Consider the following 25,128-nt stretch of genomic DNA (forward strand, 5'->3'; position numbering starts at 1 on the left):
AGTGCAGCAGGAAGTGTGCCTTGTCCTCCAGAGCGCCCTGCTGGCAGTGCTGGCGCACAGTCTGTTCTCTTGCAGCTTGTATGTCTGTCGGTGCCGCCTTGTTTCCACCTCTAGGCTGTGGGCACTCAGCCTGTACAAGCTCAGGGTCTGCCTGTCTTTGGGTGGCGTAACCTTTCCAGATATGGGGCCAGAGTGTAGTCCCTCTACAGTGACCGGTAGATGGTGAGTTTCTGGGAGTTCTCTAATTCACTCTTCCAGTCGTCTATGTATTGCATCTTGTGGCTCTCTGAGATCTTTTATTTGGGCTTTTGTCAGGGTGTGTTGCTGACTTTGGCTGGACTGGCTGCCGGGGTTCCTGGCTTGCTCTGGGCTCTGGCTCAGCAGGGCTTTATGATGGTTGCTGTTCTGTATGTGCGCCTGGTGCGATAGCTCCCTCTTGTGTATACTGAGCCATAAGGGGAATCGGCCCAGCTCTACCCTACAACCTATGTTTGAGGTGCTGCGATGGACTTGGAGGAGATATTTACAGAACTCCATGTGGAAGACTTCGGTTGGGCTGGAATCCCACTTTGTGTAGTCTGGGTAGGTCACTGGGCCCCATACCTCGCTGCCATACAGCAGTATAGGGGTGATGACGCTGTCAAATATCTTGAGCCAGACTCTCACAGGTGGTTTGAGGTGGTACAGTTGTCTTCTGATGGCGTAGAAGGTTCTGCACGCTTTTCCTTTCAGGGCTTCTGCTGCTTGCTTGAGGCTCCCGTTATTGCTTAGCTCCAGACCGAGGTAGGTATAGCTGCTGGTTTTCTCCAGCGTGGAGCCATTTAATGTGAAGGTGGGAGTGTTTATTTTATTCTGGTTCCTCTTCTGAAACACCATGACTTTGGTCTTCTTTTGGTTGATGGGAAGCGCCCATGTGGTGCTGAATGTTTCCAGTACTGCCAGGCTATCTTGGAGGCCTCTTTCAGTTGGGGAGAGTAGCAGGAGGTCATCTGCGTACAGCAGGATCTTCACCTCTCGGTCATGCAGACTGAGACCTGGAGTGGGGGAGGACTCTAGAGCTGCTGCTAGTCCATTTATATAGATGTTGGATAGGGTTGGGCTCAGGCTGCTGCCCTGTCTGACCCCACGGCCCTGTTGGAAGAAGGCCGTCCTCTTCCCGTTCACCTTCACGCTGCATCGGTTCTCAGTGTATGAGCTCTTGATCACGTCGTAGCTTCTGCCACCTATTCCGCTCTCCAGAAGTTTCAGGAACAGGCCTGGATGCCACACTGAGTCAAATGCCTTTTTGAAGTCCACGAAACATGCAAATATTTTCCCCTGTTTTTTGCCGTGGACCCGGGTCTTGATGAGGCTTTGCAGGGTGTAGATGTGATCGGTGGTGCGGTGGTTTGGCATGAACCCAGATTGGCTTCTGCTGAGGACGTCACCCTGGGTGAGGAAGGCGATAATCCTTTTATTGATGATGCTGTTAAACAGTTTTCCCAGAATGCTGTTGACACAGATCCCTCTGTAGTTTGCTGGATCATATCTGTCTCCATTCTTGTAGATGGGCGTTATCAGACCTTGATTCCAGCTTTGAGGGAAGTAGCAGGCAGTCAGGACATGGGTGAATAGTTTTGCCAGTGCTGCATGAATGTCTGGGGAACTGTATTTGATCATCTCAGGCAGGATGCCGTCACTGCCCGCGGCCTTCTTACATTTTAGCAGTTTGATTCTGTCTTTTATTTCCAGTACACTGATTGGTATGTCCAGAGGATTTTGAAAGTCCTTGATTGTCTCCTCCATGTCCCTCAATTTAGTCATTAGATGTTCTTGTTCTGGGTTTAGGTCTTCTTCTGGGAGATTCTTGTAGAGGCCCCTTGACCTGTGCCAGATGTTGGCATTTTGAATGTGAAGGGTACTTTGCACAGATATGGCTCCATGTCTCTTAGAATGAGTTGTCCTGGAGGGAGTCTTCGAGCTGCTGCATTTTGTGGGAGATGTGCTTTTGTTTTTTCTACTTGAGGGTTCGCTTGTATTGCCTCTGTAGGGTGTCATGGACCACTCTTAGCTCCTTGTTGTCTGGGTCTCTGTGTTTTTGATTTGAGGCTACCCTTAGGGAGTTGTGCAGTGCCTTGCATTCTTTGTCAAAACATTTTTGGCCTTGTCTCTCTCTCTCTCTCTCTCTCTCTCTTTCTCTCTCTTTCGGTAAAGCCACATGGCTGAGGGCTGGTATTCTCAGGATGGGGAGCCCCATGTTTTGGGGAGCCCCCCAGCCTAAAAATATCACCCAGCAGCCACCCGGAATTGCCGCATCCATCAGATGTGACAGTCCCGGGACTCTAACAGACTCATCCCGAATTGCCCTGGTGCGGTCGCAATCTGGGTAAATAAGGAGTTAATTGCAGCCCATAGCTGTCACTAAGTCCTAGCTTAGTGATGGCAGGTGTCGGAGACACCCCCCCCCATCACTAAACTGTAGTGAAAGTAAATAAACACAAACACTGAAAAATTCTTTATTTGAAATAAAAGACAAAAAAACACCCTCTTTCACCACTTTATTAAAATCCCCAAATACCCATCCAGGTCCAACGTAATCCACATGAGGTCCCACGACGCTTTCAGCTCTGCTACATCGGAAGCTGGCAGGAGCGGCCGTAAAACACCGCCTCTCGCTTTGAGCTCCACAGAGCAACTGAAGTGAGTTGCGCTGTCAGCGGTGACGTCACTCAGGTTACCCGCGGCCACAGCTGGATTCTGCCAGGTACAAACTTGCTACAATGGATCAGTTTTCTTTAACGGATCCATCCCATCGGTTTTATCACAATCTCCACCACATCCGTCACATCAGTCACAAAACGGATTGTGACTGATGCAAAACAATGGAAGTGTGAAAGCAGCCTTAGATGAGTTATACGTTATTTTTCTGTAATTTTGAAGAGAAATCCTTTTATTGTGATTGCAGCCAAAGGACAAAAATAAGAATGAGCTGGCATTCACTGGAGCATGTTTTCCATTAATGATATGCCATTACAAATCATGCAGGTGAAAATTTGAAACTGCTACTGCAAAACACTGACCTTCAAAACTCAATTATCTCTGTGTGTCACGACCACGCGCTCCAACTCCTAATATAACTGATGTTCCCACTGGCGTAAAATGCCAGGCTGATGGTGTTAGATCCTGATTTCACTTTTCCTCTATTGTCTTAAATGGTTTTTTAATTTTTTTTTATTTTTTTTTAATTAACTTATTATTACTAAAAGATAAAGAAGTTAGAATAAAATTTCTCACTAATGCTCATAAATATTAGCTATGTAATAATTTATACTGTATACTGCTGATAAATTCAGATCTCATATCAGATACTGTAGCGTGCCATATTTCTTCCAGATTACCTCACTTTAAGGAAGAATCGAAAAGTTACACGGGAACGAATATGAAAAAGGTATTTAAACATTGTTTTTCTTAGCTTTTACGTCTGTTGGACTAATTTGCATGAGTACGTGGTGTACTTTGTGGAGCTAGGATTTGACTTTGTGAAAATGCTGTTACCATAGCTTTCATACTTTTTAATTATTTTTTTTTCCTGTACATTTTTGTACAATTTTTCTTAAAAATATACAGTTTTTTAATTTTCATTTACTTGGGTTTTATTTTGTGTGATTTTAGTTAACATATGTTATGTACTAGTAACTGGTTCTGATGAGTCTTTTTATTATAGCATCAAGATCACGAATGTCCAGAAAGGGTTACTTGTATATCCTCAGCACAACTGAACAAAGTGGAATTTACCACTTACACAACCCTGGTGCTGAGATGGGGGAATTCCCAGTATATTCTAAAGCTTGTATTATTCTATAGATGTTCTGTCCTTCCAGGATAGGTTTACATTATTTTCTAGAGTAAGATTAGTATTGATTTGGTTTCACTTCTTGAAATGAAAATTGCCACAGAAATGTCCTGATGAACTTCACCCCTCCAAGCTGAAAACAATGCCACTCCAGGGTATTTTTTTTTTAATTCAGCGATGGAGTGATGCTTTAAATGTGAGTACCCTGACCCCGGTTTTATACTCCTCTATCTTCATCTTTTTCCAAAGCTGCTCTCGTTGGTCTATGGCAATTTGTGCCTTGCCAGCTGCAGTGTTCATTAAGCACTCTGGAGGTCTCAACTCAGTACATCTCTATGAAGGCCTCATTCTGGCTCTCATAGAGATGCATTGAACCCTTGTGACGTAACGCTGACTTCTGGCCAGTCAGAAGTTACAGAAAAGATGGTGCCGCGGGACCGAAGCAACGCCGAAAAATTATGAAACCGCAGGAGGGCAAGTATAAAAATTGGGTCGGGGACTTAAATTTAAAGCTCCACTCCAGCGGAAAAATCAAACCCTGAAGTCGTGCTTTAACTTTGCTACTAACGTTGGAGAAAGGGTCATGACAAAGGTACATCAAGCCTCTCTATCATATGAGCAGAACTGAATTAATGAGAGTGCTGGACCCCTAACATGCTATGACTCTGTGGCATACAAAAGACCGAGCTATATATAATAACTATTTACTAGACATATACTGTGGGTGCAAGAAGTATTTAACACGTCACTAATTTTCTAAGTAAATATATGACATGAATTTCTAACCAGATGGCGGTAACAACCCATTCAATCCACACGGGTAAAGAAATCAAACAGTTTCTGAAAAAAAAATGTCCTTTCTTGGTGATTACCGCTTTAGGAAACCTCCTGTATGCAGAAACTAGTTGCATGTGTTGCTCAGCTGTGATTTTTATCCCATTCTTCCACAGAAACACACTTGAAATATTGATATACTGAGCATGGTTCTTCAGCAGTGGATTCTTGTGTGGTGAGATACAGGCCATGGAGGTTGACTGCATTACTTATTATTTTTTTTACACAATTGTACCTGCTGATTCCAGGTCTTTCTGTAGCTCTCCACAGGTGTCCTTGGCTCTTGGACAACTCTTCTGATAATTCTTTTCACTCCTCCTTTCTAAAATCTTGTGAGGAAGCACCTGATCATGGCTGATTTATTGTGAAATGTTCTTTCCACTTCTGGATCATGGCCCAACAGTGCTCGATGGAACCTTCAGTAATTTAGAAATTTTTCTGTAAGATTGCCATCAGTATATTTTGCAAGAATAAGGTTTGCGAAGGTCTTGTGACATCTCACTAGTTTTACCCATTATGAGATGTTTCTCATGTGGCACCTTTGTGATGAGACACCTTTTTGTAGGCCATCAGTTGAACCATCCGATGTTATGTTTCACTAACTGGGAGTATTGCTTTCTAATTGCTGATAGATTTCAGCTGATGTTATCATGACTCTCCATGGCTTTTTGCACATTTTTCTGTATGTGATCAATACTTCCCCCAGCCCCGCCACTGCTCCTTGTCATTTCTCATTGTTACACTTTAATTCATGGACTTCTACGGTTTATGTTTTGCATTTATGGATTGGATGGATTGTTACCAACATGTAGTGAGAATTTCATCTCCGTACCATTTTTAGAAATATATTTTCTTAGAAAATTGGTGACGTGTTCAGCACTTATTACACCTGCTGTAACTATACCTATAAAAAAGGAGTATACTTGTGATTCGCAACAGACACACAGTGATGCCTCCAACTCAGATGTGAATAGCGCCTTACCATCATAGGAAGAATAGAAATTTCTATGTGAAGATTAGTAGGATAATGAGACTCTCTGTGTCCGTGCCTTTGTATACAGAAAGAAAATTGACAATTTCTCCCATCTTCTGTTACTTCCCATTAGCTAATTGCCAGGTGAGCATGCGCAGTGGAAAAAAACGCATGCAGCGGCTGGATGCGGTGTTTGCCGCATGCGGCGTCCTTAGGCATGCATTGCAAATCTGCAATCCGGACAAAAAAACGTGCCAGTCAACGTTCCATCCGGCCGCCGCATACGGAAAAAAACGGACGGAACGCAAGCCCATGCGGCACAATACGGCACTAATGTAAGTCTATGCAAAAAAAACGCAATCAGCGGCAAAAAAAAAAACCGGTTGTGGTTTTTCTGCAAAGCGCCGGATTGTGCCGCACAGGAAAAACTGGAGGCGTGAAAGCAGCCCTAGGAAAATTATAGCTGGAAAGAGAGGCTTGACTCTATTCTGCAAGCTCTTTAGTCTCCTGTTCCCCTGACCACAGAAGGACTATCTCTACATTGCACAGTGGTGCGGCCTCTCACAGTCAAAATGAAATGTCTTGAAGGAAAAGCTAGCGGCACCACCAACATTTAAAGAAGATTTTGAAGAATAGAAAAAAAAAATAAAATGCCCAAAGGAAACCTCATCATAACTATGTATCATAGATACATTTCATTTGACAAAATAACTGATTTGTTAGACCAGAAATCACTAGAATTAAAATGGCGATGGCCTTTTTACCCTGATCGAAGCCTGTCCTACAACATAATGACAGGAGCCTGTGAGCATGTGCCGTAAGACCTGAGGTCACCTGGAGATAGTCATGGCTGAAAGTGTTGGCACATTTCAAATTGTTCCAGAAAATGATTGCAATTACACATTGTTATACACTGTGTTTTCCTTTGTGTGTATTGGAACAACACAAAGAAACACAAAGAAATGCAATTTAGACATAAGTTGACACTCAACCCCAAAAAAAGGCCTGAAAAAACATTTTGGCACCGTCAACTTAAAATTTGGTTGCACACATGGAAGGGCCAAGGTGTTATTTCCATATACAAAAGTCAGATTGATGTAACATTGGCTTATACTGGCTGTAAAATGTTATATGTATTTTTTTCAGTGGAATGTCTCCATGTTTGCTGTTAAATAAAGAATTAAAAAAAAAATTTGGTTGCGCACCCTTTGGCATAAATAACTGCAATCAATGGTTTCCTAGAACCATCACCAAGCTTCTTACACCTCTCAATTGGAATTTTGGACAACTCTTCTTTTGCAAACTGCTCCAGGTCTCTCCTATATAAAGGGGGTCTTCTCCCAACAGCAATTTTAAGATCTCTCCACAGGTGTTCTTTCTGTATGCTACTATATACAGGGACGGTTAGACAGGGATTAGCAATATACACCCAGAACTGCTTTCCTCTGGGTGCATATTGCACCTGACAAGTTTCCTTTAATTTCCAGTTTATACAGACAGGCCACACTTAGCTTAATAGTCTTTTAATAATCGTTCACTGTGCATAGGCTACCATTGTTCTCGGCAGCACAGGTCCTGCTTACACAGGGCGATGAGCTGCTGAAAACAATGATCTTTTTTTTAGAAGCTGAAAAGGTCATTTCACCCTTTTTGTTTTTTAGTTCTTCAGGCGCTCGGTAGTTTAAGGTGGTGTCACACACAGCAACGACGACAATGACGTCGCTGCTATGTCACCATTTTCTGTGACGTAGCAGCGACGTCCCGTCGCTGTCCCTGTGTGTGACATCCAGCTACGACCTGGCCCCTGCTGTGAGGTCGCCGCTCGTTGCTGAATGTCCAGCTTCATTTTTTGGTCGTCGCTCTCCCGCTGTGACGCACACATCGCTGTGTGTGACAGCGAGAGAGCGACGAACTGAAGCGAGCAGGGAGCAGGAGCCGGGATCTGGCAGCCTGCGGTAAGCTGTAACCACGGTAAACATCGGGTAACCAAGAAGCCCTTTCCCTGGTTACCCGATATTTACCTTCGTTACCAGCGTCCGCCGCTCTAACGCGGTCAGTGCCGGCTCCCTGCTCTCTGCACATGTAGCTGCAGTACACATCGGGTAATTAACCCGATGTGTACTGTAGCTAGGAGTGCAGGGAGCAGTGTGTGCAGCTCCCTGCTCTCTGCACTTGTAGCACAGCGACGCGTGTCGTTATGATCGCTGCTGCGTCTGCTGTTTGACAGCTAAGCAGCGATCATAACAGCGACTTACAAGGTCGCTGTTGCGTCACAGAAAATGGTGACGTAACAGCGACGTCGTTGTCGCTGTCACTATGTGTGAACCCAGCTTTAGTCTTCAGGATTATCTTTGTCGATATGGCTCTCTAGCCTCCTGCTTGATCCTTTTTAAAAGTGATTTGCAAATAAAGAAAATGCATTTTAACCATTGCTGAGGGTGACGTGCTTATCTTCCTAGACGTTTTTCAATAAAATCCTTTTTTTCCCATAAAATTGTAGTGGTGTTTGAACATTTTATTATATTTATTGATATTTGCTCTTGTGTCAGTTAAGTTGCAGCAGATAATTTGCATGTTTCCGTGGCAGAAGCCTCATGTGTTATTTGTAGATTTGCCGTTGATTTCAGCCCATACAGTCGGAAGAATGTGTACAAACTTCAGTGGAAAAAAGTGCTGTAAATTTTGTAAGCCCTGAGCAGGTTCTTTGTATAGAGCACTGCTCCTTGCCTTCAGTTTTGTAAGAATGAGGTGAAAATAAACTATATCTGTAGAGCATCCTATTCTAATCATTGATATTCTTCTACTTCCTAAAAGAAAAACCTCCTTTTTATTTTGTTCCCTGAGCAGTGTAAGTAGTATTTGTTTAAAGGGAATATGTCATCAGGTTTTTGCTACTCCATCTGAGAGCAGCATAATGAAGAGACAGAGACCCTGATTCCAGTGATGTCACTTACTGAGCTGTTTGCTGTAATTTTGATAAAATCAGTGTTTTCTCTGCTGCAGATCTAGCAGTTTTACAGAGCTCATGAATATGATGAACTACCTGACAGCACGGCAAGTAGTACTTTATCAAAACTACACTAAGAAGCCCAGTAAGTGAAACATCCCTGGAATCAGGATCTCCGCCCCTACGCTATGCTGCTCTCAGATTAAGTGACAAAAACCTGGTGACCGATTCTCTTTAACATTTGAAAATAGCAGTTGCTGGATTTTTCAATGTATTTTGCATTAACTTTATTTTAGACAGGTCATCTCTGGACAGGTGATCCTTTCTTTTCTTTCAGGTTTTTCTTGGCTTTCATCCTCCATTATAGGGGTTTTCTAACAAAGTAAAGTTGAATTTAATCAATGGACCTTGAAATATTAATAAGCACAATTGGATGTGTTGGTTTTTTTTTTTTTTAAAAAAAGTTCCTGTGCTGTGATAATCTTATATGTGCCGTTGCTATGTACTGTGTAATGGCCGTGTCTGACTGTACAGGAACATGTTCTGATCATAACACATCTCCCGGACCGTTGAGGATGCAAAGAGAGGATAGATAGCGAGATATATATATATATATATATATATCTATATATATATCTATGATAGATGGGTAGAGACATAGAGAGAGACATATATATATAGAGAGAGATATATAGATGTAGATATATATCTATAGATAGAGATATATTGGTAGATATGTATATATATATATATATATATATATATATATATATATATATATATATATATATTATATTATATTATATTATATTATATTATATTATATTATATTATATTATATTTTATAATATAATATAGAGAGAGCGATAGATATATAGACATCACAGCACAGGTTCATAGCAAATTCTTTCTGTGAAGTAAAGCATTTCCCTGCCTTTTTTCTTTTCTTTTCTTTTTCAATGTTTTCCCTCAAAGTATTTATTGTGATCCCGTGCTGTAATATCTATATACCTTTTTACTTCCTCCCTCGGCCCAGGGGATGTGGTATGATCAGACCATGTTCCTGTACGGTCAGACACGGCCATTACACAGCACATAGCAGGGGCACATATATAAGATTATCTCAGCACAGGAACATTTTTGTAAAACACATCCATGCATAGATATTATTATTATTATTATTATTATTTCAAGATCTATCTTTGTTCTTGGGAATTCCCGTTTAATTGGCCAAGTCCATTTATGACTTGATGTGTCGTTTCAGGAGTACTGTACAATGTGTTTTAGCTCCAATTACCTGCCTTTTTATTGCTCTCCACAGTGTTTTGCATCCCTATGTATGTGACCTCTCCTGCTGTACTTACTCCTCTTTATGTTTTCCTTTTGTTTGTTTTGTTTACATTCATACATTTACCTGTTTTCTGCAGATCTCTTCATGTCTTCTCTGCAAACTGGACACCAATAGTGGTGAACAATCCAAAAACGTGAACCAGTTAGAGAGGGTACTACTTTTTAAGAGCCTAAAGGTCTCTCTTTCGTTCCTCCATATCTGTGCGGTGTGCAACTAAGTCACAGGCACCAATTTCTTTCTTGTAGCCTGTTTGCTTTCCCTCCATCCTCATTGTGACCTGTTAGCATGGCTTTTCTGGTGGATGCATGAGGCGAAGGGGCTTTGCTGTGTTTTGACTGACACACTTGAGATTTAGTTGGTCACTTTGTAACTGCTACATTTGGAATGTAGTTGCTAATGAATCAGTCCTGCTTCCATATGTATTGGATACTAGCCTTTACAGCGGCACATGTGCATTGCCATCAGTTATGTAAGTGCAATATTTTAGCAAAAAATGTCCTAGTTCACAGCCACTTAAAATGTTTGATAGTCACAGCAGCTCTTCAGAATAAGACTATGTGCTCACGCTGCCTTTTTTTTTTCTGACCACAAAGATGGTTTTTTTTGCGTTTTTGGCCCCTAAAAAACACACAAATGCATGCGTGTGTTTGTGCGTTTTGCTTCGTTTTTTTGTTTCATTTGTTCCCAATACATTCAATGGGTGAAAAACGCAAAAAGAATTGACATGCTGCATCTTTGTGGTCACCACAAAAACACAGCTAAAAAAAAAAAAAGTACCATGCAGACAGGAAAAATGAAAACTCGTAGACTTTGCTGGGGAAGCAGTCATGCAGTTTTTAGACCAAAAATGCACAAAAACGCAGCAAAAAAGTCAGTGTACGCACTCAGCATAAGTGTACAAGATTGTTTCTAAGGGCAAGATTAGCAATTCTAAATGCGTTCAGAGCAGCAGTGAATTTGAAATGATGTAAAGTTTTTTTTAGTTTTTTTGTGGTTTTTTTTTTTACCCCTCCATCACTTTAGCTTACTTTAAAGGGAATCTGTCTGCATGATTTCATACACTAAACAGTGTATATGTGCATGAAGCTATTCCAAAGACCAGTCCAGCAATACCTTTTATATGGCCAGTCCGCTCCTCCGTTAAATCAGTGTTTGAATTTATATTCTCTGACGCCTCTGTGACTCCAGCTCTGCCTCTGCCCAGCGCAGACTCTTCCTGCCTTGCCTGACTACTCCTTTGCTGAAGTCCCGCAGCAAAGAAGCTGTCATTCAGGAGGTGGAATTGGCACTGGTGGTGAGAATAGACCAGGAGTGACAGATCTCCATACTTATTCAGCCTCATATACATATTAATTGTTAAACTGATTTCTGAGCTACAGACTGCTATGTAAAGGTATGGCTGTATAATAAATATCTATCTATCTATATAATATATATATATATATAGTGGAACCTCGCTTAACGAGTAACCCACTTAACGAGAATTTCGCTTAACAAGCAAAGCTTTCTGTAAATTTGTAACTCTATTTACGAGAAAGCTTTGCTGTACGAGCGAAATCCTCACCGCACACGCTTCCGGTTCTGTACATCCACCATGCTCTAACTCGCACTTGCATTCCACACACACACACACACATGTACTCACAAACACACGCACGCACATACAGTATTATGCTCACCTTACCTTCCGTTCCACCGCCGGCCTCATGGTTCTTGTAGTTCCCGGGTACATCGCGACGTCCTCGCGGCGAACTACATGACCCAGGAGGCCCACGATGGAACGGAAGGTAAGGTGAGCATATAATATAATATGTGTACCTTCCGTTTCATCGCCGGCCTCCTGGGTCCTGTAGTTTGCCGCTCTGCTCCACTCCAGGCTGTGCATTGGCATCCATAGCGACGAAGCAGGAACTTCCTGTCAGACGCTACTCAAAGGCAGCACGCTGGCCAATCAGAGGCAAGCGGCTCTGCCTTTGACGTCAGCGCTCTGGCCGCGGAAGTTCCTCCCTCGTCGTTATGGTAACCCGATACACAGCCCGGCCCCGTACCAGAGAACAGCAAATCCCAGGAGACCAGCGATGCAACGGAAGGTAAGGTGAGCATAATATGTGCGTGCTTGTGTGTTTGTGTGTGTTTGTGCATGTGTGGAATGGCACAATAGAGGACCAGAATGGGACATTTCACACGTTGTGGAACGAATTGTCTGAGCTTGCATTATTTCCTATGGGAAATCTTGCTTTGCTGAACGAGTAACTTTGTTAACAAGCACAGACCCAGAACGGATTGTTCTCGTTAAGCAAGGTTCCACTGTATATATAAGAAAAACTGTTATATACACACACATTCTTTGGGGGGTGAAGTCCCACTGACTGATTCCTTTCAACGGGGTCACCCTCTTTCAGATTTATAATCGGTCCCGCAATATCAGATAGTCACCTGAGGTTTTCAAGTGTAGCTTTTCAAACGCATCTACTGTTAGAATATTTCCTGTAATTTTTCTGAGTTACGACCTGCAGATGTCAGTCGCTTTTTTTTTTTTAGCTGCTTTGGATAATGGATGTCTGTGGTCTTCTGCAAAATTGTCCCCAACTACTGTCTGTGCACCTGAATTTAGGTTTTTAGATAGTGATTGTTTTAGTGGGACATACCCTTTTTTGAATTTTTACTTGTTTTAAGGTATTTACATTCTGTAATTTTTTTCCTTGTCTCCACTTTTGTGTATTACAAATTGTATCTGAAAATAAAGCAGGTCTTTTTTTCTGAAAGCACCCCTCCAGCGATTTTCCCCCCTCCCTCTCCCCACCCTATTTTTAATGCTGTAGTGGTGCTTTAAATGTAAGTCCCCTGACCCCTGTATTATACTCAACTGCAACCATCGTCCTTTTTTCTAGCATCGGTATTCAGCTATTTGTGACCTGCTGGCAGCTCTCGTGATTCATGGAGCCCGCCGGAGGTCACAACTCAATGCATCTCTAGGAGAGTCTCGTTCTGACCCTCCTAGAGCTACATTGAGCGCTTGTGATGTACCATCTGACTTCTGACCAATCAGAAGTTCCCAGCCCTAGGTGGTGCTGTGGGACCCGAGCAGCTCCGAAAAAGGATGAAGATGGCAGCAGGTGAGTATAATACCGGGGAAGGGAGCTTACATTTTAAAGTGCTATGCCCTAAAAAATAAATAAAAAATAATGCTGGAGTGGTGCTTTTAAACTTTTCCAAGGCTGTCTGCTTCTTTTTGAACAGGACACGGACTGAAATATTCACAATCTTTTAGGCTCTGATTGTGTTCCTGTCTGTCCTTTTTAAATAAAGCCTTTTCACCAACGAAGAGGACAAAGTCTCTAGTGCCACCTGATAGAAGTTTTATTCCTATAGGTTAATATCAACAGTTTAAAGAATTTTGCCACATAACTTAGGCTATAAAGTCTCAACCAGAATCCCGTTTTCATACAGCTGTTCAGGATTTTTGTCTGTCAATTGGTCCTCCTACTGTGGGGCAAAATCCCTGAAGAAGCTGCATGCAAATAGTTTCTGCTTTGGATTAATTATCAAAGTCATGTTGTTACTTCTAAAGGCAGTCACTGGGGACACTGTTCACTTTTGGGAACAGGCTATTTGGATATGTAATTTCCTAGTGGACCATTGCATGGCTCCTCTACATTGATGTGGCGCTCTCTGCAACTGTACTACTTAAAGTGGTTGTCTCATGTTCCTATCCGGATCACACTGCTCTCATCCTTGCCGGGGAGCGGTGTACTCCTGAAGATTGACAGATTGGCCCGCAGCTTGGTGGGGGCCGCTGGCCTAAACTATGAGCTTTCTCCAATGCTGCAAGCAGTGGCAGCTTTGCTTTTCAACAGTATCTCTCCACATTCTCTATGACAATACAATTTTGATAAGTGTCAGCTATAAACATACCATGTTTCTTCTAAAAAAAAAAAAAAGACTAGGATCTTAAATGATTTTTTGATATCCTATTTCCTTTTTCCATGTACAACAGTCTACTCTTTACGCATGCTGACGAAGAACGAGGGGTTAGAACGGTGACTAATAGACCATTCTGTCCCACTACATATGTTATCAGCGGCAAATCTGTTTACACCGGACGAAGTGATGTTATAATGAGAACAATGGCCCTGATTTATTACGACTGGTGTTGTGCAGGGCAGTGTTAATGAATGAGGCCGCTAAAGTAAAGGCCACGTCTCACTAAGCGTCATCGCTAGCGGCATCACTGCTGAGTCACGGTTTTTGTGACGCAACTGCGATCTTGCTAGTGATGTCACTGTGTGTGACATCCAGCAATGACCTGGCCCCTGCTGGGAGGTTGCCGGTCGTTGCTGAATGTCCTGGACCTTCTGCGGACGCTGGTAACCAAGGTACACATCAGGTAACCAAGCAAAGCGCTTTGCTTGGTTACCCGATATTTACCTTGCTTACCAGCGTCCGCAGCTTCTAGAAGCCGGCTCCCTGCACACGTACCCAAGGTACACATCGGGTAACTATAAGCAAAGCGCTTTGTTTAGTAACCCGATGTGTACTATGGTTACCAAGCACAGCGTCGTTACACGGGTGGCTGTTGGCTGATCTCTGATCGCTGTGGAGATCTGCCTGATTGACAGCTCACCAGCAACCATGTAGCGACGCTCCAGCGATCCCTGCCAGGTCAGATCGCTGGTGGGATCGCTGGAGTGTCGCTAAGTGTGACGGTACCTTAAGATGCACCTAATTCATTAAAAGGTGTATACCACTTAATAAATTAAGAATCGTACAAATCTTGGGCATCAACACACTGATGTATATACACAATGCACATACATACACATGACTATACACATACATTACGTACATACCAGCCTGTCTCCTCTTAAGCTCTAGATTCCTGCAGTTAAGATACCTTTGGTGACATCATGGTCAAATGACCATGATGTCTCCAAAATTCTTTAAGCAGTCTTAACCTCAGAATAGAAATGCTGGGGGCCCTGAGATTTCCCAGTTTGCTCTCCCTTCTCCCAAACACCAGTCCTGCATACTTTCCTATCTCCTGTCCCTTTTAGTCTCCTGCAGTTAAGAGACCATTGGTGACCGTATGGTCAAATGACTGTGAAGTCACCAAAGGTCCTTAAGCATTCTTAACCTCAGGTTAGAAATGCTGGGGGTCCCAAACAGTGGGGGCCCTGAGTGATTGCCCAGTTTGACTCTACTTAACGTCAGCCCTGATTGTAACCACAGCTTATTTTTTGAGCAGGGCTTTTATTTCAAGCATATTCCAGAAATTCTGTAAAATTATGCTAGAGCCCATGTTCAGAGTAGGTCTTATTTTCGGAGAATCATACAAAACAGCACAAAATGAGTCTACTCTAATTTGTATTGAGTAGGCTTGATGTTTTTTTTTTTTCTGTATTAAGCTACACTTTTTATGAAGCAGATCTGTACAGTTTTTTTGTTGCTCTCTATAGGGGGGCCATTTTTGCTTTACTATACATACCACCTGCTTTAGAAAAGGGGGTTTAAGAAAACGAGTAGTGGATGGTTTGTGGTCAGCTTAGAAGGACATGGCTGCAAGACCTGAATTTTACAGCATTGATGCGAATCTTGGGGGGATTTTTTTTAGATAAGATTGAAGATGGGTCTTAGATTGTATTTTAGTATTTGCATCAGTATAAATTTTAATAACATGTACAACTTTTACTATGACACAACTAAATACATTTGGAACCATGGAGTGCCCTTCTAAAATTTGCATGTTGTCGTGCCCTAACCTTCACGTCTTGGTGTGTCAAGTAGTCCCCTGTCTGCAATCCGACTGGACTTTACATGAATTACTAATTATGGCTCGTGCCATTTTCTTCTTGAGGCTTACAATCTCTTTTGGAAAAACAAACGAGTACAGGTAAGGTGGCTTGTAATTTACCGTCTCCCCTCCCTCATAACAGTATTTCTCCACCTTGTGAGTTTCTGTACATTTCTGAACACTTTTGTGACTGTGTAAAAGTGCATTTAATGTTATCTTCTATTGCCCCCTGTACATTAGAATACATATAACAGGCAGTGGTCTTCAATATACAGATTCCACTTTTAAAGTGAACTTGTCTGCTTTCAGAAAATATCAATGTTTTATGATTTCTGTGTCTTCATGTTGGATATTGCAATCCCATCAAACAATGTGGTACTTAATAATGACCATTCCAATGAATGGCCTTCCATGTAATGGCATTGATGAGCCTGGGGCACTACAATAGAGGAATAGTCTCTTCTCCGTACCCAGTCTGCATTTTTTCTCATAGATGGGTGGTTTTAAATAAAGAATCCCCCCACACCCCTCCTCCCTTCTGTGTTTTATTCCATGATTCAAAGCCTATTTGTGATATTTTGTGCTTAGTGTAATTTGCAAATGAGTCCATCTCGATAAAGAAAATCTGTCTCTTGAAAGGTACCTATTCTCTTTGCAAATATCCCATTGGTCATCTTGCATGTAGTGCTCCCTTAGTAAATCTCTACTACATCTAAGGGTCTGTCTTTAGTGGGCGTATATGGCTTAAAATGGTGCACAACAGAGCCCACGGTGACTGTCTGCATCATTACAGTCAATGGCTCCATCGGCACATACTTCCATATTCTGTTTTGCATGTTCTTCGGACATAAGCACTAATGAGACCACTGAACGAGAGGGGGAAAAAATGGTGTGAAAGCACCCTAAGGAAAACCAGTACCTTCCAAAAATCATCAAAATCTCTCAGAGCCAAGTAGAACATTTCTTTAACCTTGTAAAACATCTGATATTTCCGTAGATTGCCGCTTTTGCTATACATTTCCTTACACCAGCTTCTAATACCCAGTGACCATTAAAATGCGATGAATAAGCCAGATCTCATAGCTGCAAATTAGGTATCATAAAAAAAAGGAATCTGCACCATCCAAGAGCTGTGTCAGCAACACTGCACCCGTCCAACTAGATCCTTACTCTAAATCCAAGAAAATAAACAAAATTAGCATAAACCCTACAGGAAGTATATAGGAATAGTACTTTTAAATAACATGGGGTACTTGGCTAACCCTAATTTGATTAAAATGAAAGCCATCCCAGTAAGACAATGTGTACCCATCGGGACGGTCTTAACCTGTTTCCCGTATTAAACTCCTACCATGTGTGTAAATGATTTCAGTGTGACTAAGGTCAGGGCAGGACAGGATCCGGACATAGATACCTCTCCATCTGAAGCTGTACAGATGAAATACTTGGCCATGCCCTTGTTTGCGAAAATTGCAGCAAAACCAAAAAGATGACCTGCACTTGAAGCTAGTATACGTGCAAAGTGTAAGCGCACATTCACACTGGCCATGTAGTGGTTAAGACCTAAGAAGGAAAAAAAGAGCATATACCAGGGTCGGGCAAAGTGCTGCCTGTAGGCTACATCCGGCCCTCTGGCTGTTCCATTGTGGACTGCAGACAGAGAAAGCCGAAGGGCTGAAACCAGTGGACCTTGTGCCGCACCATGCCCTCCCCCGCTGCCCACCCATCCACCGTTGCCTTCCTATGTCACCGCTACTTCCATCCTGAAGATGCAGACAGCGGTGAACACATTGATGAAGGACAGTGTGGCTGGCTCTGTCTTCCACCAATTAGCGTGTGTTTCGTCCATTTTTTAATATTTGTGCCAACATTTGTTACCTTCTCACCAAGCTGCTTGCCTGTAGACCATCCATGCCTTGTGCAGGGCTACAATTTTGTCACTGGTGTCTTTAGCTCCATGGTTAAAGTGTGCTTGATTGAGTGTGTGGGCAGGCGTCTTTTATACAGGGTATGAATTCAAATAGGTGCAATTAATACAGGTAATAAGTGCAGAGTAGGTGGGCTTCTTAGGCTATGTGCCCACGCTGCGGAAAATGCGCAGATTTTGCTGTGGATTTCTCGCGGAAAAGCCGCGGATTTTCCAGAAATCTGCAGCACAGCTGCTCCCCAGCCATTTCTATGGCATTTGGGAAATGCTGTGCCCACGCTGCGGATTTTTCCGCAGCGGAAATCGTGCAGATTTTCGTGCGGAAAAAATATGCAGCATGTCAATTATTGTTGCGGATTTTCGAGTGGATTTTGCCTATTCAATTGAATTAAAAAAAATCGCAAAATCCGCGTCAAATCCGCACAAAATCCGCACCTATGAAAAGGTGCGGATTTCGGGGGAAAGCTGCGGATTTTGATGCAGAAAAATCCGCAGATACAGAGTCCCATGGGCACATAGCCTTAAAGAAAAAAAGAACATGTCTGAGAGACAGAATTCTTGCTGGTTGATAGGTGATCAAATACTTATTTCATGCAATAAAATGCAAATTCATTATTTAAAAAAAAAAAAATATAATGTGATTTTTCTTTTTTTTTCTTTTACCCTCTCCATTCTTTGAAGGTCGGAAAACTTGCAAAATCTGCAGTGCATCAAATACTTATTTTTCCCACTGCATGTAAGAGGCTGTGTGGGGGCTCTGAAATGTATGTAGGATGTTATGTGGGGCTCATGCTGTATAGAGGAGGGCTTGTGGAGTTCAGAATTGTACATACAAAGTTATTTGGGGCTCATACTGTATATAGGAGGCAATGTGGGGCTCATAATGTATAATAGTAGGCTATGTGTAGGGCTCATAATGTATAATAGGAGGTTATGTGGGGCTCATAATGTGTATAAGAGGCTGTGTGGGGCTCATGTATGTAGGCGGCTATATGGGGCTCATACTGTATATAGATAGCAATATAGGGGCTCACACTATATAGAGAGACTGTGGGGCTCATCATGCATATAATATATATAAAATTGTGTAGTGTAGGGGGCTGTGTGGGGGACTCAGTTTGCATGGGAGCTATGTGAGGGCTAAAATGGTATATAGGGGGCTGTATGAAGGCTCATGCTGTATATAGGAGGTCTCTATGTAGGCTCATACTGTATATAAATGATGTAAGCATACTTAATTGTTCTCAATATTAAGCCTATGTGCCCACGGGGAAAGTGTCCTGCGGTTATATCCGCAGTAGCTCCCAGAACACCGCAGCACAACTTTGTCTGTTTTAATGCTGCGGTTGTATTGCGGAATGTCCTGCGGATATGCTGCGGTCATTCTGCATTGAGGATACAGTGCCATGGCTTCGGCACTGCATCCTCAATGCAGAACAAGTGCTGGAGTGATCAGGGAGTTCATACTTGCCTCCATCACGCAGCACTTCTCTTTCCGGCCGTGTCTGTCAGCACTTTGCAGGAGGTGGGCGGGCCTGAACTAGCTCCGGCTGTCACATGACCAAAGCTTGTGCAGGCCCTGCCGACCTCCTGCTTGCCCGCTCCTTGCTCCACTGCGCTCTCCTGTATCAGAGGAAGTGATTCCAGTGTCTTCAATCAAGGCAGGTAAGTATAGGACCCTGCGAAGAAATCCGCTGGAATAATTCACATGCTGCAGATTTTTCCGCAGGGAAATCCGCATTATTTCCGTTACGGAAAAAAAGCAGCATGGACACGGCAGTTCCAAAATGCCGTAGAAATAGCTGGGGACTCGTTGTACTGCGGATTTTTGAAAAATCTGCGGAATTTCCACGAAAAAATCACGGCAAATTCCGCAAATTTTCCGCAGCGTGGGCACATAGCCTAAGTGATACAATTAATATAAAATAGTATTTATAATTAATATTAAAATGTTTGAAAAAAACTGAGTCCTGAGTGGTTGATATCTTTTTTTAATGGCTAACTGAAAATATAGTAATAATAGCAAGCTTTCGAGACTACGCAGGTCTCTTCTTCAGGCTCAATATAACACAATCTCAAGAGTCTCATATTTATACACAACAGGACATAGAATGGGGCAGTAAATAAGACAAGTTATGTGAAGCAGAACTATCAGCATGGCAAGGGGACAAACTGTTGTGGCCATAAATATTGCCAATATGTATAAATATGGGACTCTTCAGATTTTGTGTTATACCATGCCTGATGAAGAGACCTGAGTAGTCTGGAAAGCTTGCTATTATGACCATCTTTTCAGTTAGCCATTAAAAGGTATCAACCACTGAGGACTTTCTGTTCTTTTAAACATTTTTTTTATCTCTATTGTCTAATACAGTACAAACAGATATTTTACCTGTAATTAATATTAAGCAGAATTAATGTCAGCCTATTGGTTTGACCCTCCAAATCAGTCACGGTCTCTCATGTGGCCCTTCAGGAAAATTAATTGCTTACCCTTGACGTATACCCTACAGATAGTAAAGGGTTTTTTTTGTTTTTCTTGGGGTTTTTTTCTGTGAAATCTCCACAGTGTGAATGTACACGTTGCACGCGTACCAGCTTCTAGTCTGGCCTATCTTTTTGGTTCAAAAAACGCAAGCACTTTTTTTTATGTTGTTGCTGTTTTTGGTGGTTGGAGGTTTTGTGAGTCTTTCCATTGCCTTGTATTGTAAGGTTTAACCCCTTCAGCCCCAAGCCTATTTTGACCCTAAAGACCAGGCCATTTTTTGCAATTCTGACCAGTGTCACTTTGAGGTTATAACTCTGTAACGCTTCAGCGGATCCCGGTGATTCTGAGATTTTCTCGTGACATATTGGGCTTCATGTTAGTGGTAAATTTAGGCCGATATTTTTTGCGTATTTGTGAAAAAAACGGAAATTTCGCGAAAATTTTGTAATTTTCAAACTTTGAATTTTTATGCTCTAAAACCAACGAGACATATGACACAAAATAATTAATAAATAACATTTCCCACATGTCTACTTTACATCAGAACAATTTTGGGAAAAAAAAAAAATTTAAGGAAGTTATAGGGGTTCAAAGTTTATGAGCAATTTCTCATTTTTACAACAAAATTTACAAAGCCACTTTTTTTAGGGACCACATCACATTTGAAGCGATTTTGAAAGGTCTACATGACACAACACCCAAAAGTAACACGATTCCAAAAACGGCACCCCTCAGGCTACTCAAAACCACATTCAAGAAGGTTATTAACCCTTCAGGTGCTTCACAGTAACTAAAGCAATGTGGAAGGAAAAAATGAACATTTTACTTTTTACAACAAAAATGTTAATTTAGCCTCAAATATTGCATATTCACAAGGGTAGCAGGATTAAATGAACCCCCAAAATTTGTTGGTCAATTTCTACTGAGCACGCAGATACCTCATATGTGGCGAAAAAAACACTGTTTGGGCGCACGGCAGGACTCGGAAGGGAAGGAGCGCCATTTGACTTTTTTGAACAGAAAATTAGCTGGAATCGTTAGCCGCACCATGTTGCGTTTGGAGAGCCCCTGAGGTGCCGAAACAGTGGAGCTCCCCCACATGTGACCCCATTTTGGAAACTAGACCCCTCATGGAATTTATCTAGATGTTTATTGAGCACTTTGAACCTCTGGGGGCTTCACAAAAGTTAATAGAGTTGAGCCGTGAAAATAAAAAAATTTTTTTTTACCACACAATTGTTACTTCAACCAGGTAGCTTTTTTTTCACTAGGGTATCAGGAAAAATTGCACCATAAAATGTATTGTGCAATTTCTCCTGAGTACACAGACACCTCATATGTGGTGGAAATAAAATGTTTGGGCGCACAGCAGGGTTCGGAAGGCAAGGAGCGCCATTTGACTTTTCAAACGCAAAATTGTCTGGGATAATTAGCGTATTCCATGCTGTGTTTGGAGCCCCCCTGAGGTGCCGAAACAGTGGAGCTCCCCCACATGTGACCCCATTTTGGAAACTAGACCCCCATGGCATAGAAAAAAAAAACCAGCGGCAGATGGGGGGGGCGGCGGCAGATGGGGGGGCAGCGGCATATAAAGGGAGCATCTGTGATTGTGAGACGGCGGCTGGGATAGGGTGGGGGCGGATGGGAGAGGGCGCAGTGGATGCAGGAGCGGCAGAGGATGGGGGGAGGGGGGGGATGGGGGGATGGGTGGGAAGGGGAGTGGGAGGTGAGATTGGGGATAGTTACCCTATAGGATGGATCTAGGCAGCTGGATCACAGGAGATGAAGGAGGCAGCAGATCGGGGAGGGTGAGAGGTGGGGGAGGGAGCGCAGCGCAGATCACTGAGGAGACAGGTGAGCAGAGCACAGATCACGGGGGTGAGAGGTGAGGGAGAGCGGACAGCAGATCACGGGGGTGACAGGTGAGGGAGCACACATCACGGGGTGACAGGTGAGGGAGCACACATCACGGGGTGACAGGTGAGGGAGCACACATCACGGGGTGACAGGTGAGGGAGCACACATCACGGGGTGACAGGTGAGGGAGCACACATCACGGGGTGACAGGTGAGGGAGCACACATCACGGGGTGACAGGTGAGGGAGCACACATCACGGGGTGACAGGTGAGGGAGCACAGATCACGGGGGTGAGAGGGGAGGGAGCGCACATCACGGGGGTGAGAGGGGAGGGAGCGCACATCACGGGGGTGACAGGGGAGGGAGCGCACATCACGGGGGTGACAGGGGAGGGAGCGCACATCACGGGGGTGACAGGTGAGGGAGCACACATCACGGGGTGACAGGTGAGGGAGCACACATCACGGGGTGACAGGTGAGGGAGCGCACATCACGGGGTGACAGGTGAGGGAGCGCACATCACGGGGTGACAGGTGAGGGAGCGCACATCACGGGGGTGACAGGGGAGGGAGCGCACATCACGGGGGTGACAGGTGAGGGAGCGCACATCACGGGGGTGACAGGGGAGGGGGCGAGTAGCCGATCACGTGGGTGAGAGGTGGGGGGGGGGGCGGACAGCACATCACGGAGGTGAGGGGGAGAACAGCACATAACGGAGGAGAGGGGGCGCGCAGCATATAACGGAGGGGAGGGGACGGGCAGCATATAACGGAGAGGGGGCGGGGCCGGGCAGCACATAACGGAGGAGGAAGCGGGCAGCCGATCTCGAGTGGAGGGGGCTGGCAGCACATCACGGAGGTGAGGGGACGAGCAGCCGATCACGAGGGAAAGGGGCCGGGCAGCAGATCGGTGGGGACCGGTGGCACTGTGGCAGATGGAGGGCGGCGGCTCGGGAGGTGTGGGGGTGAGGGTGCGGGCAGCAGATACGAGGGGTGGGGGTGCGGGCAGCAGATCGGGTGGCAGATCGCGGAGGACAGCGGCGGATCGGGAGGTGTGGGGGTGAGGGGGCGGGCAGCAGATACGAGGGGTGGGGGTGCAGGCAGCAGATTCGGTGGCAGATCGCGGAGGGCAGCGGCGGATCGGGAGGTGTGGGGGTGAGGGTGCGGGCAGCAGATACAAGGGGTGGGGGTGCGGGTGGCAGATCGCGGAGGGCAGCGGCGGATCGGGAGGCCGGTTTCATACAGTGCAATGGCAGCGCGGCAACTTCCGGGTCCCATGCTCCGCTCACATAACAGCATGGGACCGGAGCGTGTCGCCCTGCCATTGCACTGTGTACACTCACTGTGCTGCAGGGCCGACAAGTGAAGCTGATGGGGCGGTCACCGGCAACAGGTCCACTGTGATTGGAGACAGCGGTCACAAGGCCGATCTCTCCAATCAGAGCTACTGGAGCTGGGGGAGGGTGATCCAGTGAGGTCACCCAGCTCCAGCCAATGGCCAGTGCTATAGCTGCACTGGCCAGGGCTGGATTTCAATGTTTCAGTCACTTTAAGTGGTTGGAACATTACAGTGGCTGTGATTGGTTGAGCGGCGTTCGTCAGCCAATCACAGCCTCCGTAGGTCCGGGGAGGAGGCACCACCCCTCCTGAGGTCAGGTACAGGTCCCCTCCTCCCCGAATCTGCGGTTTATGCTAACTTTTCGCAGTCACTGGAGGCTCCGGTGCCGCGATTACGCCATGACGGAAAGATCCGTCCTTGGTCGTTAAGGCCCAGGGCACCATGACGGATCTTTCCGTCCATGGTCGTGAAGGGGTTAATGCATCTTCAGAGCATGAAGAATGGTTAGTAGTGATGAGCGAGCTCAGCCATGCTCGGGTGCGCTGTACTCATAACAAGTAGTTAATGCTTGGAGGGGCGTAAATTGAGTACCCTGAATATAATGGAAGTCAATAGGGAACTCCAGCATTTTTCTGGGAAATCTTCTGGAAAACTGCTTACGGTAGTTTCCCACTGACTTCCATTATACTCTGGTACCCAAGTTGCGCCCATCCAATCATCTAACTGCTTTTTATGCTAGTTTCACACTTGCGTTGAACAGCATCTGTTGCATTGCGTTGTGTGACGGATGCAACGGATGTGTTGCATATAGTGGCACAACGGATGCAACGGATCATACAAAACGGAATCTGCTTTTTTTTTTTTCTCTTCTTTACAGTTTTACTGGCGGCAGACTATTGCTGATCGCTCACAGCAGCCGGCCGCCGGGTGATCAGCTGATCGCTCACAGCAGCCGGCCGCCGGGTGTTCAGCTGATCGCTCACAGCAGCCGGCCGCCGGGTGATCAGCTGATCGCTCACAGCAGCCGGCCGCCGGGTGATCAGCTGATCGCTCACAGCAGCCGGCCGATCGGCTGATCGCTCACAGCAGCCGGCCGATCGGCTGATCGCTCACAGCAGCCGGCCGATCGGCTGATCGCTCACAGCAGCCGGCCGATCGGCTGATCGCTCACAGCCGCCGGCCGATCGGCTGATCGCTCACAGCCGCCGGCCGATCGGGTGATCGCTCACAGCCGCCGGCCGATCGGGTGATCGCTCACAGCCGCCGGCCGATCGGGTGATCGCTCACAGCCGCCGGCCGATCGGGTGATCGCTCACAGCCGCCGGCCGATCGGGTGATCGCTCACAGCCGCCGGCCGATCGGGTGATCGCTCACAGCCGCCGGGTGATCGGCTGATCGCTCACAGCAGCCGACCGCCGGGTGATCAGCTGATCGTTCGGCCGCCGAGAATCTGTGCGGGGGGCGGTGTGCGGGGTGGGTGGAGGCGAGCGGGGCCATGGCGCTGAGGACGTTATTGCCGTGGGGACTGCATGGCTGGGGACAGGTGTGTGTGTGTGTGTGTGTGTGTGTGTGTGTGTGTGTGTGTGTGTGTGTGTGTGTGTGTGTGTGTGTGTCTGTATCTGTGTACATGCGGAGTGATGTGCGGGAAGGGGCGGAGCCAAGCGGAGAAGTGTCGGGCTCCCTGCACACGTAGCCAGGGTAAATATCGGGTTACGAAGCAAAGCGCTTTGCTTAGTAACGCAATGTGTACCCTGGTTACGTGTGCAGAGAGCCAGTGAGTGCATGCGCA

At 45.0% G+C, this 25,128-nt stretch overlaps 1 protein-coding gene across 11 annotated transcripts in view; it reads left to right on the forward strand.

Moving 5' to 3' along the window:
- The window catches only part of GBF1 (golgi brefeldin A resistant guanine nucleotide exchange factor 1), a 325,666-nt gene that overhangs the window by 165,621 nt on the left and 134,917 nt on the right, over positions 1 to 25,128 (forward strand). For 5 of the 11 annotated variants that reach the window (XM_075348880.1, XM_075348885.1, XM_075348882.1 and 2 more), the window contains exons 8-10: positions 3,373 to 3,427; positions 10,014 to 10,088; positions 15,792 to 15,827. In XM_075348880.1, the coding sequence (XP_075204995.1) occupies positions 3,373 to 3,427; positions 10,014 to 10,088; positions 15,792 to 15,827 (166 nt within the window). Of the gene's footprint in view, positions 1 to 3,372; positions 3,428 to 10,013; positions 10,113 to 15,791; positions 15,828 to 25,128 lie in introns of all 11 variants that reach the window. The other 6 variants (XM_075348884.1, XM_075348888.1, XM_075348889.1 and 3 more) reach the window with 2 other exon arrangements.

Source organism: Anomaloglossus baeobatrachus, chromosome 5 (assembly GCF_048569485.1).
Source record: "Anomaloglossus baeobatrachus isolate aAnoBae1 chromosome 5, aAnoBae1.hap1, whole genome shotgun sequence".
NCBI classification, from domain to species: Eukaryota; Metazoa; Chordata; class Amphibia; order Anura; family Aromobatidae; genus Anomaloglossus; species Anomaloglossus baeobatrachus.